The 15,850-nt window shown below is 59.1% G+C and overlaps 1 protein-coding gene across 1 annotated transcript; it reads right to left on the bottom strand.

Annotated features, from left to right (window-relative positions):
* Nucleotides 1-8,045: 8,045 nt before the first annotated feature.
* TCEA3 (transcription elongation factor A3) lies at nucleotides 8,046-15,528 on the bottom strand. The gene is made up of 14 exons (XM_075114697.1): nucleotides 15,205-15,528; nucleotides 13,530-13,592; nucleotides 13,298-13,403; nucleotides 12,764-12,935; nucleotides 12,553-12,621; nucleotides 12,255-12,323; nucleotides 12,043-12,126; nucleotides 11,671-11,748; nucleotides 11,416-11,570; nucleotides 10,917-10,973; nucleotides 9,783-9,937; nucleotides 9,020-9,166; nucleotides 8,845-8,916; nucleotides 8,046-8,708 (listed from the first exon to the last, which is right to left on the bottom strand). Exons 1-14 carry the CDS (start codon nucleotides 15,271-15,273, stop codon nucleotides 8,700-8,702), a joined length of 1,305 nt encoding a protein of 434 aa, XP_074970798.1. The 5' UTR covers nucleotides 15,274-15,528; the 3' UTR covers nucleotides 8,046-8,699.
* Between the last annotated feature and the right edge of the window lie 322 nt (nucleotides 15,529-15,850).

The raw sequence follows: 15,850 nt of genomic DNA, 5'->3' as shown, positions 1-15,850 counted from the left end.
AGCTGGTCTGTCCCCGGGGAGCGGTTGGCCAGCGCAGCCTGTGGTTAAATAGAGAATAGTAATAAGGAAAAATTGAAAGTGGTGGCTTAATGATTAGAACAGCTCTTCTTCCATACCTATCTGTCTGCCTATCTAAATATAGACATATATTTTCTAAACACAGAATACCAGCATCCCCGCTCAGAGCCAGGTGAAGCGGCTGAGAGCCAAACACAAGTATGTAAAAGCAATATTAAATGACCGATGCCTAACGAGACCCTTGGGCTGAAGGAAGTGCTCTGCTGATAGAAGATGTTTATTTCCAGGGGAGAGGAAAGAAGGCTGGAAACAGACTTTTTTTTTTCGCCCTCCCAAGGTATTGGCTGCAGCAGTTTTGGGGGGGAGGTTGTGTTTGATGCGTTAATCTTCTCCCGCTCCCCAGCTCCGCAGAGGCAGAGCCACGCTGGGAAGCAGCCCTGGTACATGGAGGTGTTGGCTTAGCTAAAATGCTGTTGATTTGAGGGATTTTTTTTTGGTTGTTCCTTGGGGTTTTAGCTCTCCCTTCACATGCAAAGGCAGCTACGCATCTCCCACGGCACGGCGGGGAGCAAAGCTCGGTCCCTGGGAGCTGGGGACCCTCCCGTCCCCACTGAGGCTGCGACATGCGCATGTCCATATGGATGCCGCTGAGAACTGGGAGCAGCAATGTGGGTGAAGGAAGGCAGCATGTGCCCATAACCACCTGCAAGGTGTTGCTCCAACCTGATTCCCATCCCAGGATGGATTTTTTTTTCCACCAGCCTGGTGGAGAGACCCATCCTCCTCCCACCACCAAAGAAATATTAGCTACCCGGGGGGCGGGGACGAAAACCACTAATAATTGTGCTCCGTTAATGACTTGAAATGTTCCCAGGCTAAGTGCTCCCATTTCTCTGCTAAAAGAGCCTCTCTCCCTGTCCACCCAACAGCAAACACTAAACCCCCTCCTCCCCGTGGCCTTTGTACCGGAGCTGTGGGTGGACGGCAAGGGGACCTTTTTTCTTCCGTGCCGTAGCCAAGATATCTTATGAGCAAAGCAATTTTTACCTCTTGCCTTGTGCTTCTACCTTCCTCTGTATCCGAGCGCAGCCGGGATCCTCGGAGGGCCTGGATGACTCACCACGGCAGAAATGTAAGGGCATTAGCACATGATTCCTCCCAGGGCTCTGCATCTCCCATCACCAGGAGTTTTTATATTCAGAGCAGCTCTCCTACCCCAAGGAAATATCACATTTACCTGCAAAATGGCTGGGCAGAGGGAGCACGTCGCCGTGACGGAGGGGACAGCTTGTGATGGGTGCTGGACCGGGGCAGGTGATGCAGGGACCGAAGGGATGCACATACACGTGCCGCGTGCCACAGCCTCGCTGATGCCCGCGTTTGCACCGTGGCACACGTATCCCCGAGACAAAGTTATTGCCCTCACCCCGAGTTACTGCTGCGGAGCTGAAGCGGGTCCCTCCCCAGCGCGGCCGACGGCAGCTCGGTCACCCCTTTAGCCACGATCTCGGCGCAGTGGCGCTTGCAGTTAAATCACTAATTGCACGCCGTGCTGGACCAGGCTGCTTTGCAGAGCGCAATTAATTAGTATTTGCTTCCCTGACGGTTGCTGACCCTGCCAGACTCGGGAGTAAATTGGCTGCTGTGGGTAATGGGTTTGCTAAGAGCGGCTGGCGGTGGTGGCACAGCTCCTGGGTAATCACTTCGTTACAGGACGAGCTATTTATATTTTCACTTTGGAAAGACAAGGCAGCTCGTTGGAAGAATGTGGCCTTCAGTGCCAAGTGCTCTCAGCTTTCGGGCTCACGGGGACCTTGGAGAAAGGAGGCAGAGACATGGCTGGGGTGACCCAGAGCTTGGGCACAACCCCAGCCTGCCTTCCTGGGGCACGTTTTGCTCAAGGGGCTGCACGTGGCTGGGACGTGCCAGGATGGTGAAAAATTGGTAGAAATATACTTTGGGGACATTGCAGATGAGCAAATCAGGGTTAGAAAACGTGCAAAGATCTTCTGCAGCGCAAACCCTGCCTGGTCCATGCGGTGGGATGCAGAGGACCAGGCGATGGGGATGAGCCTTGAACACCCAGCTGAGATCCCCAGCCCCTTCCTCTTCCCCACCGCCCTCCCACCCTGCGTGCTCTGCCCACAGTCAAACCTGGCCTAACCGTGCTAATTCAGAGAGCAAACCGCCCCTGCTCACCAGCCCTTTCCTCAAGCCACGTGGCACTTCATTATATCACTCAAGATTAATCTGCTGCTCCTAATTGCCAAGTGCCCGAGAGCTCCTGGCAGGAAGAAAAATAAGTGTCAGGCGAAAAAGCCAATGCGGTATTTTTTTTCCCCCCTGTAATATTTAGGTCGACTTACTGATGTGGGAAGCACAGGAATGGGAGTTCATGTGGTCCAGGGGAGCGGGGGGTGGTTTTACAGCATTTCGTGGGGTGTTTTCCCTGGCATCTCCTCCATCCTGGCCCCAAGAGGGAAAAGCATGCGTGGCTCCAGCTGAATGTCAAGAAAGACTGATTTTTGTGTTTTTTTTTTTTTTCTTTTAATGGGGGACCTTTGCTCAGTTCTTCCTCCTCTGCCTGTTCAGCTAAGGCAGGAAAAAACGCCTCTGCCAAGTGCTGTGATCAAAGTGCTCTGCAGACTCAGCAAACCTCTTTGGCCAGGAAACAAAAGGGCACGGGTTTTTCTTCAGGAAAAGTATATTCTGTAATTTTCCATACAACATGTTTCATTTTAGAAGCAAAATTTGGGTCCACTTTGGGCTCATTTGACGCATTTAATCGTCAAAAAGCCTGTGGAGGAGGCTGGGGGACGATTTAGGGCACTGCAGATTTGCACCCCTACAAATGAATGAACCTTTTCCCTCCGATGGATTGCAAAGGTTGCAGGTGACCGACTGACCCTTGTTTCACAGGTGAAAAAACCCAAATACCCAGTCGGGCCAAATCCATGGCTTTGCTCCGAGTATTTTGGCTTGGCCGGGGAAGAGCGACTTGGGCAGCGGGGCTGGCTTGAGCAATCACCTTGTTTTCGGAGCTGCTCCGGAGCAGCTGATTCACTCGCGTCAACACAGAACAGTGAAGGAGAAAGGAAATTCCTCGGTTTGCCTCCCAGCCCAGAGCTGGAGCAGGCACTGGGAGGCTCAGCAATTTTTTTCCCTTAGTTTAGTGATGTTTGTGTGTTTTTCAGAGCCTGGGGTGTCCTGCTGTGATTGCTCCTTATACCCCTGCCTGGCTGCTCCAGGTATTGAGGGACCCACCATACCTCCGCATCCTTCGACAGCTTGTAACCACAGGATCCAGCCCCAAATCCCCGCACACCCCATCCTCCCTTGTGCTCAGGAAAACCAGAGCTTTGGGGTTTAATTAAAACATAAAGCTGAAAAAAAGAAGCCCATGAGCAGAGCAGCTGAGTGCTTGAAAGGCTCCGACTGAGCCACAGCTTGAAGGAGATGCAGCAGATGTTGTCCCCCTGAAAAATGTAGGGCCTCTGTAGCTCTCGCTTTCATCTAGCATCAAGTCCCAGGCTGGAGCTGGGTCTGCTCGGCTTTGAGGGTATTAAGCAGCCCCTCGGGGATTTGGGGAATAGTTATTGGTGTCCCTCAGCTCAGCAATGCTGTCATGCATCCCCGTATTGGGGGGCACAGCGGGTGCCTTTCCCAGCTCACTGGGGCACGGGGAGTTTTCTGGGCTCCCCCCACCCTGCATCATTCCTGCACCCCCTCCCAAACAACCCCAGCGCTGCATTTTCCTGCTTTTTAAAGCAAATCAGCTCAATTCCTGAGCAGGGCTGGCCCCTTCCCCTCTCCCTCACACCACGCATGGTCCCTGCCACCCCGAGCATCCCTTCAGGGACATCACCCATCCGAGCAGCCCCAGTGTGAAGGCGGGAGTGGTTCTTGCTGGCAGAGCCTCGGCGGTTTCCCCAGGAGAGCCAAATCCCGTCTACTGACAATGGCAAAGCGGGTCATGCCGAGGTCCCACTCCTGTTGGGCAGATAAATATTGCATGTGGGTTTTGAGGTCTGGCGGGGCAGCAAGTGCCTGTGCCGGGCGGATAATTACCTATTGATTGCTCAGCTTGCAAAGAGAGCACCTCCACGTGGGGACGGGCACTGGGGAATCTGCCCAGCCCTGCCAAAGAGCTGGGACATCAGCACCAAGCAAGAAACTGGGGGTGTGGAAATAACATCAGTGAGTCCTTCTGGCTACAGGAGGAGGGATATTCCCTGGGGAGGAGAAGGGCCATCCTCCCCAAATGGGGGCTTGGGCAGCTGGGATGGGGGTTTGGCTTATGTTCTTCACCCTGTGCATCCCCCGGCTTTTATCGCAGAGGATGCTGATGCTGTCTCAGGTTTCCCCTCTGTCCTTGCAGCACGCTTTGGCACATTGCTCTGGTTTTTGAAGGCAAACCCTTCCTTTGGGCAGCCCTTCAATTTGTCCACCCAAGCCTGGAGCAAGTGGAGGGTCAGTTTAAGCTATTTAATGCACATTTTCTTTTCCCACTGCAAATTCAAGCAGCCCTGAAGTGAAGGAGGATGAAGCAGGATTCTACTGCAGGGAGAGAACCTGGGTGCATGGACGGCTCGCATGATGTTGGGAACATCAGGCAGAGCCTCCTGACTTTTAAGGAGTGGGAAAACAGAACAGCTGACAAAGATACAGATAAATATTACTTGGGTTTCCAGCCGCTGCAAGGCATGTGAGCCGGCGGCGTGGCTCGGGGGATGTCAGGACCCGGCAGCTAATTGCAGGGCAGCCCTAACGAGGGTCAGACTCCCATGGAACACAGCCCTTTGGGTGCATCCTTGAGTCGAGGGCTCTGCCATAGCCCAGGTCCAGGGCTCGTCTGCAAGCCCTGGTGGTGCCGGGTGAGCCCAGCACCCTGTGCTCAGCACAGCGCTGGATTCCCCAGCCCAGGGCTTGGTGAGAGGTCAATGTGAGCCCCACCATCCTCCACCGCACCCGATTCCTCACCCCGGACTCAAAACCTGACAGTGCTGGGCTTTGCTGGTGAGGGACATGTGCTCAGCCATCCTGACATGCACCAGATTGTGATGCCACAGCCCAAGGCATGCACAAGATTTGGGCTTAATTGGCAGATCTGGAGATGCTCCCATGGGCCAGAAGTAGCCCCCAAATCTGCCAGCCTCCTGGGGGGCCTTGCCACCATGGCATCACCCCAGAGAGAGTCTGGAGGGGTCCAACCCCTCCTCGGTGATGAGGGACTGCCCAGGACTGGGGTGGGGCATGGAGGGAGCACAGGGACCCACACAGAGGGGTAAAGGCCAGCTCCAGAACTGGATTAATTCAGTTCGGTTCAGACATGATTCACCACCAGCTCCTCCATCCCCAGGTGCGTGGTGAGCTCTGGCCAAGGGTCCCCCCAGGACCAGCCCTCCCAGGGCAGGTCAGGGCCCACCACCCTCCTGCTCCATCCCTGTGGACAGGGACCCGCCACCGTGCTTTGGGGGCTGGCGACCGGGACCAGGGGGGTTAGTGAGGCACTGAGCGAGTGGATGGGGAAATGGGGTTGCCAAGGAAACCACTGAACAGCAAACCGCTGATTTTTTGTCAAGGCTGGAAAAAATGCGGGGGAGAAGGGCAGTGGCAAAGCCCCACGAGCTGGGGGGATGAGGTGGGGGGGGGGGGGTTTGAACTCTGGGCAAAGCAGAATGTGGACGCTTACATATCTGTGTACTGGATTCTGCCCCTATGGGACAGACGCATCCCCTGGGGGTGGCTCAGGGCAGATCACGGGGAAGGGATGGGGTCTGGTGGCACCGGTGGTGACTGTCCCCGTCACCACAGTGGCATGGGGGACCTGGATGGGGAGGGGCATGCCATGGGATTGTATAAGACCTTGAGGTTGTAGCATTGAAAATAACACCTCCATCACATCGAGGATTCAGCATCTCATGCAGGGCAAGGCAGGGACAGGCAGGAAGAGGCACCAGCCTCTGCTGAAGCTTCAGAGCATCCAGAACCTGGAGCCCCCAGGCTCCCTGTGCGCCTAGCAGGGACCGTACGGGCCTCTCCATCATTGCAAGCTCACAAACAGCCCCAGGTGGAGCCAGCCCACCGGCTCCCAAGGGCTCGGCTCAGCCCAGGGCTGTGACAGAGCCCCAGAGCTCCTGAGGGCTCTTGGCTGAACCTCCGTGCCTGCAGAGGCTGTGCAGGCAGAAGGGCAGGGGAGGGAACCAGCATTAGCATTTGCTGTTTGAAGCCATGGCTACACCTCTCGAGCACTGATGAAAAATCAGAATTGAAGTGCCCACTTCCCCCAAAGTTCAAGAGACAGCTCCTGGGCTGAGTGCAGGCAAGACAGGCAGCTGCCGGGTTTCTTGCCTGCACTTATTCCTCACCAGGCTGGGGGATGTGGAGGGGAGGCTGGGACCCGTCACCTGCGGAGAAGAGAAGGGAAAGCCCCGGGGACATGACACCTATGGTGCTGACTGCTCGGGAGGGGATGGCGGGATCTCCCGGGGGGCCCAGCCAGACCCCAAATGCCATCAGCCATCCCAGTTTGGGGACTGAAAAATCTGGGAACTGGGTTTTTGTAAGACACACATGTGTTTGTGTCCTCCACATGGAGTGGGTTGGCAGCGCAGCCCTGGGAACTGTCCCCAGGAGCCACTCAGAGACTGTTTCAAACCCTGGAAACAGCTGGATGTCAGAGACCCGCTCGTTGCCCCCTGCGCCAGTAACACCTGCCCACCGTGCTGCAGGGGGCCAGATCCTGCATCCCCTCCCAGACACCAGAGCATCCTTCAGGGCCAGGAGATCCCTCGGCCCCAGGCAGGTGGGAAAACCCTTCCTGGGAAGGGGGACACTTGCATGGATGGCAGGAGAGCCTCCAGCAGCACCCAGCTCTCCATTTTGCCTTCCCTGCTCCCTTTCCTCCTCTGGGATTTCTCAGAGGACCTGGGGGGGTGCATGGGGTGACATTTCCCCCGGGGACATGTTCCCTGTGGGACAGGCAGACACATAGGGACGCCAGGAGCTCCATCACAAAGTGTCTGGGGCCAGGCTCCCTCCAGTATTGCTCAGACACCTTTGCTAGCCTGAACGGCAAAAAATATTGGTCCAAATTCCCCGTCTTGGGCTTGTCCCACCCGAACATGCCTTGTTGCACCCCAGGGACAGGAGATGAGCCCTGGTCCTGTGCGCTGTTGGCTCAGTGCTGCCTGTCCTGCGCTCCCCGCACGCTTCTTGCCACTGCACAAGGTCATGCTGATGTTTTAGTCATCCCCCACAATCCACTATATTCTTTAATTGCAGCCACGCACACTTTGCAAGTGTAAATAATTGCCTCGGAGGCTTATTAATGACTTATTAACCCGCACCAAAGCCCGAAGTGCGCTCTCAGGGGTGCGTGACCCTTCCCTGGGCTGACAGGACCCCTGGGACTCATGGGTTAGTGCCCAAATGTGGGTGCAAACTGCCTTGAGTTCTGCCTGTGGAAAAATTCAGACCTCAGCCCAAGGTTAAAAAATTAACGATCGGTTAACCCAACAGCTCCACCATCCTCCTCTGCTCCTGCCTGTCAGCGAGGGCAGCACCCTCGCCCCTGTCTGTGGTCACCCACAGTCACCGTGACCTTACCTGCGTCCCCATCACGTCTCGCTGTCTCCAAACGGAGCCGCTGGTGGCGGCGAGGGATGGGCTTGGTGCCACAAGGCTCCATCCCATAGTCAAAGGTGCATCTCCCGGCCAGTCCCCAAGGCCCTTGCCCTGGAAAACCCTCCTGGCTGTCAGTGGAGGTGCTGCCCTGCCATGGGACAGCCTTCGGCATCCAGACCCAGCTGAGGAGCTGCTCCAACCTTAATTAAAGGTCTTTAATCACCAGGGAGGTGATGGATGTGCATCAAGGCACCACTGCAACCCAGGCTGGGGGCTGGTGGATTCAAGACATGCTGGAGCTGGCTGGGGGCTCTTGGTGGACCATGAAGCTTGAGCTGGGGGGGGGTGCAAACCAAGGCACAGGTCCCAACGCCACTTCACAAAGCAGTCTGTGCCACAAAGACAGTTCACACCTTTATTGCTCTAGCTGGAGGGTTTTTCCCACTCCTTTTGCCCCCATCCCTTCTTCTTTCCTGGGGAAACTGTTCCCTAGAGCGGAGTCCATATGTCACAGAGCAGAAGGACATGGTGGCATCCCTCTGGCATCGGGACACCCTCCAACCACCCTGTCTCTCACCATGTCCTCCCACTGTGTGCATTTAGGTAAAGAAGAAGGTGTTTTGGGAGTAAAACCTGGCCCCTTCCCACCCCTGGCCCCCAGGACAGTGGCACAGCCCCACATCCACGGGGCAACATCCCTCCTGCCCCCAGATCATCCAAGTTCAGCTTTCCCCCAGGGAAGGGCAAGCTGCCCAGTTCAGACCAGTCTCCCTTTCCAGGGCCGTGTCCGTTCTCAGTGACTCCCAGCGCACCCCAAGCAAAGGGCAGGTATTTACAGGGAGGAACCACTCAAATTCACCAGGGTCTTCCTGAGCAAACCCCCATCTCGCTGGAGCCCGGCTTCCCGGGATATTCGAGGGAGCCCAGTGCAATGAAACAGGGAGCCGGGATGTGCAGACCGGCACTGCCCCATCACCCTCTCTCCGCTGCCTGATGTGGCCATCGCAGCATCCCATCTCGCACCACGTCCCCTCCAGCCCCATCGCTGGGCGCTGTCAGCAGAACTGCAGGAGAAGCAGAGACAGGGGTGGGTGGTGAGCCCTCACCCAGCCCCCTGGCACAGTTTCTTGGGGGTTCTGCCACCCCCTGGGGCCAGGGAAGGGTTGGGGCACCCAGAGCACCCCCCCACTGGGCACACACCTTCCAGCGGTTCCCACATTCATTGCACAGCACGAATGTGGTCATGGGCTCATCGGCGCTGCGCGTCTGCACCTGGGAGGGAGCGGGTGGCCGGTGAGCGGAGACCCCTCCAGTGTTCCCCAAATCAGGGTCTCCTGGGGTCAGGAGGGAGCTCCGGGGGCTTTGCAGGGCTGACCTGGTTGTACGTGCAGTTCTTCTTCTTGCACTTGCCACACTGGAAGAGGTCGGTGACGGTGCCGCCCGTCTTGGCCATCTGGTGCTCCCGGATGGCCTCCTGGGTCATGGCGTTCCTCAGCTCCTTCAGCTCATCACTGGCCATCTCCTGCCACCAGCAGCGGCCCCGCAGCGTCAGCACTGCTGCGGCTCTGCCCAGGGGCTCGCAGCCAAGACGGCACAGGGTGCAAGCCGCTGTGGTCCATCAACCCCCCCATCCTCTCCAGGACCGGGACTGACCCTGCTCTCTGTGCTTGCTGGAGGGCTCAGGCCCATCCAGATGAAAAATCACCCCATTCTCAAATGGGAACTGCTGCCTGCAGGGTCTTGGCTCCCCATGGAGGGAGCTGGGCTCCCAGGAACCTGATCTGGAGACCCTGGTTGAGGAAGAGGAATGGGGACCTCAAGCCTGACTCCTGCTAGTGTGACATCCCACACCCTGCTCTGTCATGGGCTGGGGGGCTGCAGGGCTCTCAGGAGACCAGGCAGTGCCCCCTGCTTTCTCCCTGTGCCTGATGCTCACCCTGCCCCAGCCAGCACCAGGGTAGGATGGGGAGATGCTGGGACAAGCCCAGTGCAGACACCACCAAGCCAAGACCCAGCCTTGGGCACCAACACCAAGAGCAGAGGCTGGGGGGGGGTGGGGGGGGGTGGGACACCCCCCCCAGAGGCAGCATGGCTGTGGCCCACAGACGCCAGCCCCGTGCCCCCACCCTGCTCCCCACCTCAGCGGTCATGCGGGCGATGAGGCTGGGCAGGATGGCCCCGCACAGCACGTTCCTCCGCAGGCTGGGGTTCTTGGGATCCTTCAGGTTGCTGATCCTGCTCCGCACCCGGTTGCGATACTTCATGTCCGTGCTCTTCAGCTCCTGGTAGATATGTGGGGTCCGTCAAGGAATCAAGGGGGCAAAGTGGGAGGATGCCAGCCCTGTGGGCACCTGCTGCTGCTCTGAGCTCGGTGGTGTTGATTGCCACCAGGGCCAGTGCCCACGTGCAGGTGGAGTGGCCGAGCTCAACAGGGCTCTGCTCCCTAGGGGACCACGTGTGGGAGAGCTCCCCCTCCTTGGGTTCTGTAGGATGAAGCACAGCTTGGGATAGTGGGGCAAACAACTTTGTATTTCTCTGCTGTAATACCCAAAGGCTGTCAGGGCACAGCGACCATCACCAAGCCCTGTGCTGGGATGTGAGTTCATGGTGCAGAGGCCTCAGCCCGCTCTCGTCCTCCCAGGCTGGCCAAAAAGCCGCTGGCTGCCTGCACGGATGTGGGCAGACAGGCTGAGGCGGCAGCTTCGGGGTCCTACAAGGCCCCAGGCACAGAGGGGCAGGGTTCGGGATGCTCAAAGATCAAAGCGTACGCAGGAGGAGGAACCACCTTGGGGCTGATCCCGGCCTCAGGGGGCTGCCAGGAGCCCCTAGACCTTGAGCTGGTGGGGAACGAAGGTGGCTCCATCCCTGCCAGCATGGCACAGCCTGGGCACTGCGATGGACTGGGGCTGGCAAGAGACATGGGCACCCACAGCAGGCTCAAAGAAGAGGCCTTGGCTGGGTTTGGGTTTTATGTCCCCAGGGAGGAAGGCAGGACCCTGAGCAGAGGGGTCTGGGGGGGGATGCACGGACCCCCAGACTAAGGCAGGTGCCTTGGGGATGTTCTGCTCAGCATCAGCGCCAGCATCTAACCGGGGTCCGGGCTCCCTCTGCAGGCAACAGGGACAGCTGAGCCCGTCACCCTCTGTCCTTGTCCCTATCACCCTGTCCTTGTCCCCACAACCCTCCATCCTGTCCCCACCGCCACTCCTGAGCCCACGTGTGTGTGTCCCAGAAGATGGAGCCTGAGGACTCCCAGCTCCCCCAGAGGATATGGTCTTCGATCTCCGATGCCATCTTCTCACAGTTGACACCGAACTCCTTGTAGTCGTCTAAAGGGCAGAGAGGTAGAGGGGTGACTTTCAGGTGTGAAACCAGCTGGGTCTCACTGTGCATGGAGAAATCCTGAAAAAAAGTCGCACCTCCCCCCCTCAACTTGTCCCAGGCACCCCATCTCTAAAAAAAACCAAAACACCCTATTTTTTTTACCCATCTTGAACCTTACAAAGACCCCATCCCCACATCCAACCCCTTATCAGACTCTACCAACCCTCTTTTCTTTCATTTTGGGGCTCAACACTGAGCTATGAGCTGCAGCTGCACTCTGTCTGCAAGGCCAGGGTGAGATCACTGCTGCAGGGCTGCGGGTGCCCCAGGATGCAGAGCCTTGCTTGTTATTGTAGGGTCGCTCCTATTGAGGTCTGTCCCACAGGCGAAACAGCCCAGGTTGGGCCCCAGCACCCCCCGGCTCCAGCACCCCCCAGACCCACTCACCATCCATGCGGAGGGCGGCTGTCAGCATCTCGATGCACTTGTCCCGCACCGAGTCCCCCGTGAGATAGCGGGGGGCCAGGAGGCAGGGGCTGGGCGAGAAGGAGGGGGTGGTGGGGGTCCGCGGCGTCTCCGGTTTGGCCTTGCTGCTGTTGGCTCTGCAGGGGCACACGGGGAGGACGGGCAGGCGCTGGGGTCCTGGCACAGCCCTAGGGGACCTGCTGGGGGTCCCGTGGTGGTGGGATGGGTCTCTCCTACCTTTCCTCCTTGCTGTCGCTGGAGTTCCTCCGGGAGCTGGTGGGAGCTGGCGAGGGGCTGGTGCCCACAGAGGGTCTCCTGGGGTTGGCACGAGGGGACAGTGGGGATGACACCAGAGATGGGGCAGGCAGGACAGGGGACAGGGACCGGTGACAGGACCTCAGGCACCAGCACATCAATGCGAGCACTCGGAAGCCAACAGGAATCTCCCCAGGGGAGTCTATGTTCCTCATGGGAATGTCCCATTGCCCATGGCAAGCTCAGGGCTCCCAGTCATCTCTACCCACCCCAGATGTGGGTCTCATGGTTGGAGCATCCCCAAAGGGGATCCCCAAAGCATCCCCAGGCTGCCCAGGGATGCCCCCTCCTTACCTCTCCCCTGACAGTCTCTTCTGTGGGGAGGAAGAGGAGGAGACGGCTGAGGTGGTGGAGGACCTAGAGTCGGCAGAGTCTCTCCTGGCAGGATGAGCTCCATGTCAGAGGGTGGTCCTGGGGACCAGGCAGTGGGTCCAGACCCCCTGTCCACAGCCCATTGAGGGGCTGGGGTCCAACCTCTCCCATCCCCATCCAGCCCAGGTGCCCACCTCTCTTTCTTGCCATCTGGAGGTGACTTCTTTGAGGACACAGTGGGGTTCCTGCTGTCTCTGGACTCTCTTCACCACAGAAGCCCAAAGGAAGGGAGAGATGCTCTCAGTGAGCCTGGCCCCAGTAGCCCCCACTGTGATCTGGTGAGCCAGATCCTTCCTGCCCACCTGCACACCCCACCCCTGGCCAGGTCATCCCCGGGCCCCACCAGCCCCCAGGCTGCCAGCAAAGCCTCCTCCAGGCTGGCAGTGCCCAGCAGAGCCCGGCACGAGGGTCAGTGTGCCCTTTGGCAGGTACCTCTCTGCGATGGAGTCAGCATGGTGGCCCTGGGGGGTGGTGGCACAAGAGCTGGATTTGCTGGGCTTCCTAGGGACAGAGAGAGTGGGGCAGGGTCAGACGAGCACCATCCAAACAGCCCTCACCCAAGGAATAAATAGCTCTAGAGATGGGAAAAGAAAAAAATGCCATTTCTCCCTTCCTTCTCCTGACAGTGGGCAGGGGCCCCCACCTCTCCTTGTGCTTCTCCTTGTGCTTCTCGGCCGGGTTCTTGGGGTGCTTCACCCCTTCTTTAGGGCAGCTGGGAAAATCCAGCCCCTTCTCCTTCTTCTCCTTCTCCCCATCGTTGTCCTTCTCCTTCTTCCCATCCACATCCTTCTCCTTCTTCGAGGTGGTGGAAGACTCTGGAGGAAGGATTTGGGTGTCACAGGCATGGCCCAAACCAGTGCAGGGCACCAGGGGAGCTGCATCCCGGGGGAGACGACGGCTGGGGGGATGCTCAGCCCTTGCGGGGTGGGGGGGGGGCACACGCTGATTTACACCACTCCATCCCAGAGTGAAAACAAGCCCTTGTAAAATTCATCAAGGCCATGCATTGCCCGGCAGGACTGGGTTACGGTGGCTGCGATGGATGGGAGCCTGGACATCCCAGCTCAGGACTGATCCCACCCCGACCCCCCTGAAGAGCATCAGGGGTTTGGGGTACCACAGAAGCATGGGGAGGGTGGGGGTTTGAGGGTTCCTGCCTCTCCCCGGCATTGCTCACCCAGCAGCCGCTTCCAGTTCTTGATAAGGATTTTGGCCGAGGCCACCACCTCTTCATCTGAGCAGTGTTTCCGCACGGAGTTGACGGCCACCCCGATCCGCGTGGTCTGGGGACACACAGCAGGGATGTGTCCTTAGGGATGTGCCAGCTGGCACTTCGGGGGGACAAGACAAGCCACCCCATGGGGTGTTCCCCCACCAGCAACCGCTGCCCCACCACCCAGACCCCTCACCTGGAGCAGCTGGATGGTCATGGTGTAGCCAGTGAGGGACTTGAGCAGATCCAGTGCCCCTTCCTAGAGTGGGGAGAGACCATGGGGGACCCTTGAGGAGCCAGAGAGAAAAGGGGGGGGGGGGCACGCCAAGGCAGCCCACATCCCCCCTTTCCTCTCACCAGCACCAGGCAGTGCTAGGGAGGGCACCCCAAAGGGACACGAAGCAGCACTGGGCCAGTCCCCAGGGAATGCCTGACCCTCCGCAGCAATGCACTCATGAAAATATCCCAATCCCAAATCCAGATGGATCATCCCGGCACGGGGTCAAGTCTCCCAGGTGGGAAGCAGGAGATTCCCTTAAAGCTTGGGAAAACCCTTCTGTAAGGAAGCCCCGGGCTGCTGGCCCAAGTGTCCCCATGCAGGGGTGTGAGGGTCTGTGGGACACACACCTGCGGGGTTTCAGCCCAACCCCGGGCATGCAGCGGCTACAGGGCTAAACATAGCCCCGGCACGGAGCCCTCCTCCTCCATGGTATTTTTAGAGCTCTAGTAGCAGAGGCCAACTTGCAGGTATCCCCCCTCCCCACAAGGGACACAGCTGGACCCTCGCCCCACCATGAGGGGCTGGATGAGGCCCTCCTGTTACGACGGGTGCAGGGGATGTCCCGGCGCTGCAGCCTCCCCAAAGCGCAGGCACAGGGGTGAGGAGCAGGCGAGCTCCCTTGACCCCAGAGTAATTCCCGGCGGGGAGCAGAACCCGTGTGGCTCCCATGGGGTCTGATTCGGTTCCAAGCATTGGCATCCCAAAAAAGCCACTGGATCTAGGCTTCCCCGCCCAGGAACCTGCATGTCGTTGGGGCAAAGGCCGGTGGAAATGGTCAAATATTAACTTAAGGGCCAGGCTCAGCTCCGCTCGCCCACGCGTAACCGGATCACCAGGAGCCCCGGCTGGCTCCTCACCTGGCGCGGTGGGTGGCAGGTGGGATCCTGGCTCCCCCCATGGCACACCATTGCCAAAACCACCCGGGAGCCATCACTCGGCTCCCCCTCTCCTCCCTTTGCACGCTTGCACACGCTCGTGCAACAGACAGGGCTGTGTCCGGATTGGGGGGGCGGACGACGTGTGCCCCACAACTTGACCCCCTGCCCCGCCCCCTGGGAGTTTTCCCTTGCACGGGGCTGAGCCCGTGGCACCAGCACCGGCCCCGATCGAGTGTTGGCAGCCGGGCCGGGGGCCAAGCACCTGTTGCCCACGGTTGCCCGTGGTCCCGCGCCACTGAGGGGTGCCTGGAGCTGCCACCCCTGGGACAGACACCCCCCAACCCCACTTGCCCCCAGATCCCAACAGCCAGGAGCAATGGGGTGCAGGAAAGCCCCAAACTGGAAGCAAAATAAAATATCCCTGGGAGCTGGCTCCAACATTGCAAGGCTGGGCTCGCCTAGCACAGGCAGCACCCCAGGGTGCTGGTGCTCAGCACCCCCCAGACCTGCTCAACCCCTCCAGGACTGCGAGCAACGGGGGAGGGGTGCGGGATAAAGAGCAAACCCCCCCTTCGCTCCCTCCCTCCTCTATCCCGAGCCACGCTGCAACATCCAAACTTGCACGTACATGCATGTAAATATGCACATGCATGCAAAAAAGAAGTGCGTGTGTGCCTATTTGCACACGTGTGCAAGGGGCTCAGCCGCCTTACCGTGCTCTTCCTGGCCACCATCTTATCCAACTTCTTGGCAATCCGGACCAGCTCCTCAGCGGGCCCCATGCCGGCAGCTTGCCGCTCGCCGGGCTTCGGCAGCCAGTGGAGCAAAACCAAGTCGGCAGCGGGCAGAGCTCGGCGCTGCCAGCATGGGGGTTCGGGCAGGGGTGGGAGGGCTGCCGGGTGCAAAGAGCCAGCCGGGGTGGAAAGGAGCAGAGCGCGGGGGGAAAAAAGGGGAAAAGAAAGGGAAGGGAGAGAAAGCAGAAAGGAGGTGGGGCTGTCCCGGCCAGTTATAAACTCCTGCCAGGCAGGCGAAATAGCACAGGGGAGGGCTAAATATAGCCAAGAGCGCCGGGCAGGGCCACGATTGCAGGAGCTGGGGGGAGGCGCATGGCGGGGTGCACTGGGACGCACACCCGTCCCTGCCCGAGGGGAGCCCGGGGGTGCTGGGGTGCCGAGGGGCTGGAGGAGCTGCCCACCACGGGGCTGGAGCTGGGTGCTGGCAAGGAGAGCGCCCAGGACAGGGCTTTGCCACGGGGGTAGCTCAGCCCGGGATTCCCACAGGCGCGGGTGCAATGCAGCGTGGCACAAGCTCTGCAGGTGCAGGGGATGCTCCTGCCAAACCCGCGGTCCTGCAGCAGCA

Source organism: Phalacrocorax aristotelis, chromosome 20, assembly GCF_949628215.1.
Source record: "Phalacrocorax aristotelis chromosome 20, bGulAri2.1, whole genome shotgun sequence".
In the NCBI taxonomy this organism is placed as follows: domain Eukaryota; kingdom Metazoa; phylum Chordata; class Aves; order Suliformes; family Phalacrocoracidae; genus Phalacrocorax; species Phalacrocorax aristotelis.
Note: the sequence above shows the minus strand (reverse complement) of the source record. Positions and strands in the feature narration are given on the sequence as shown.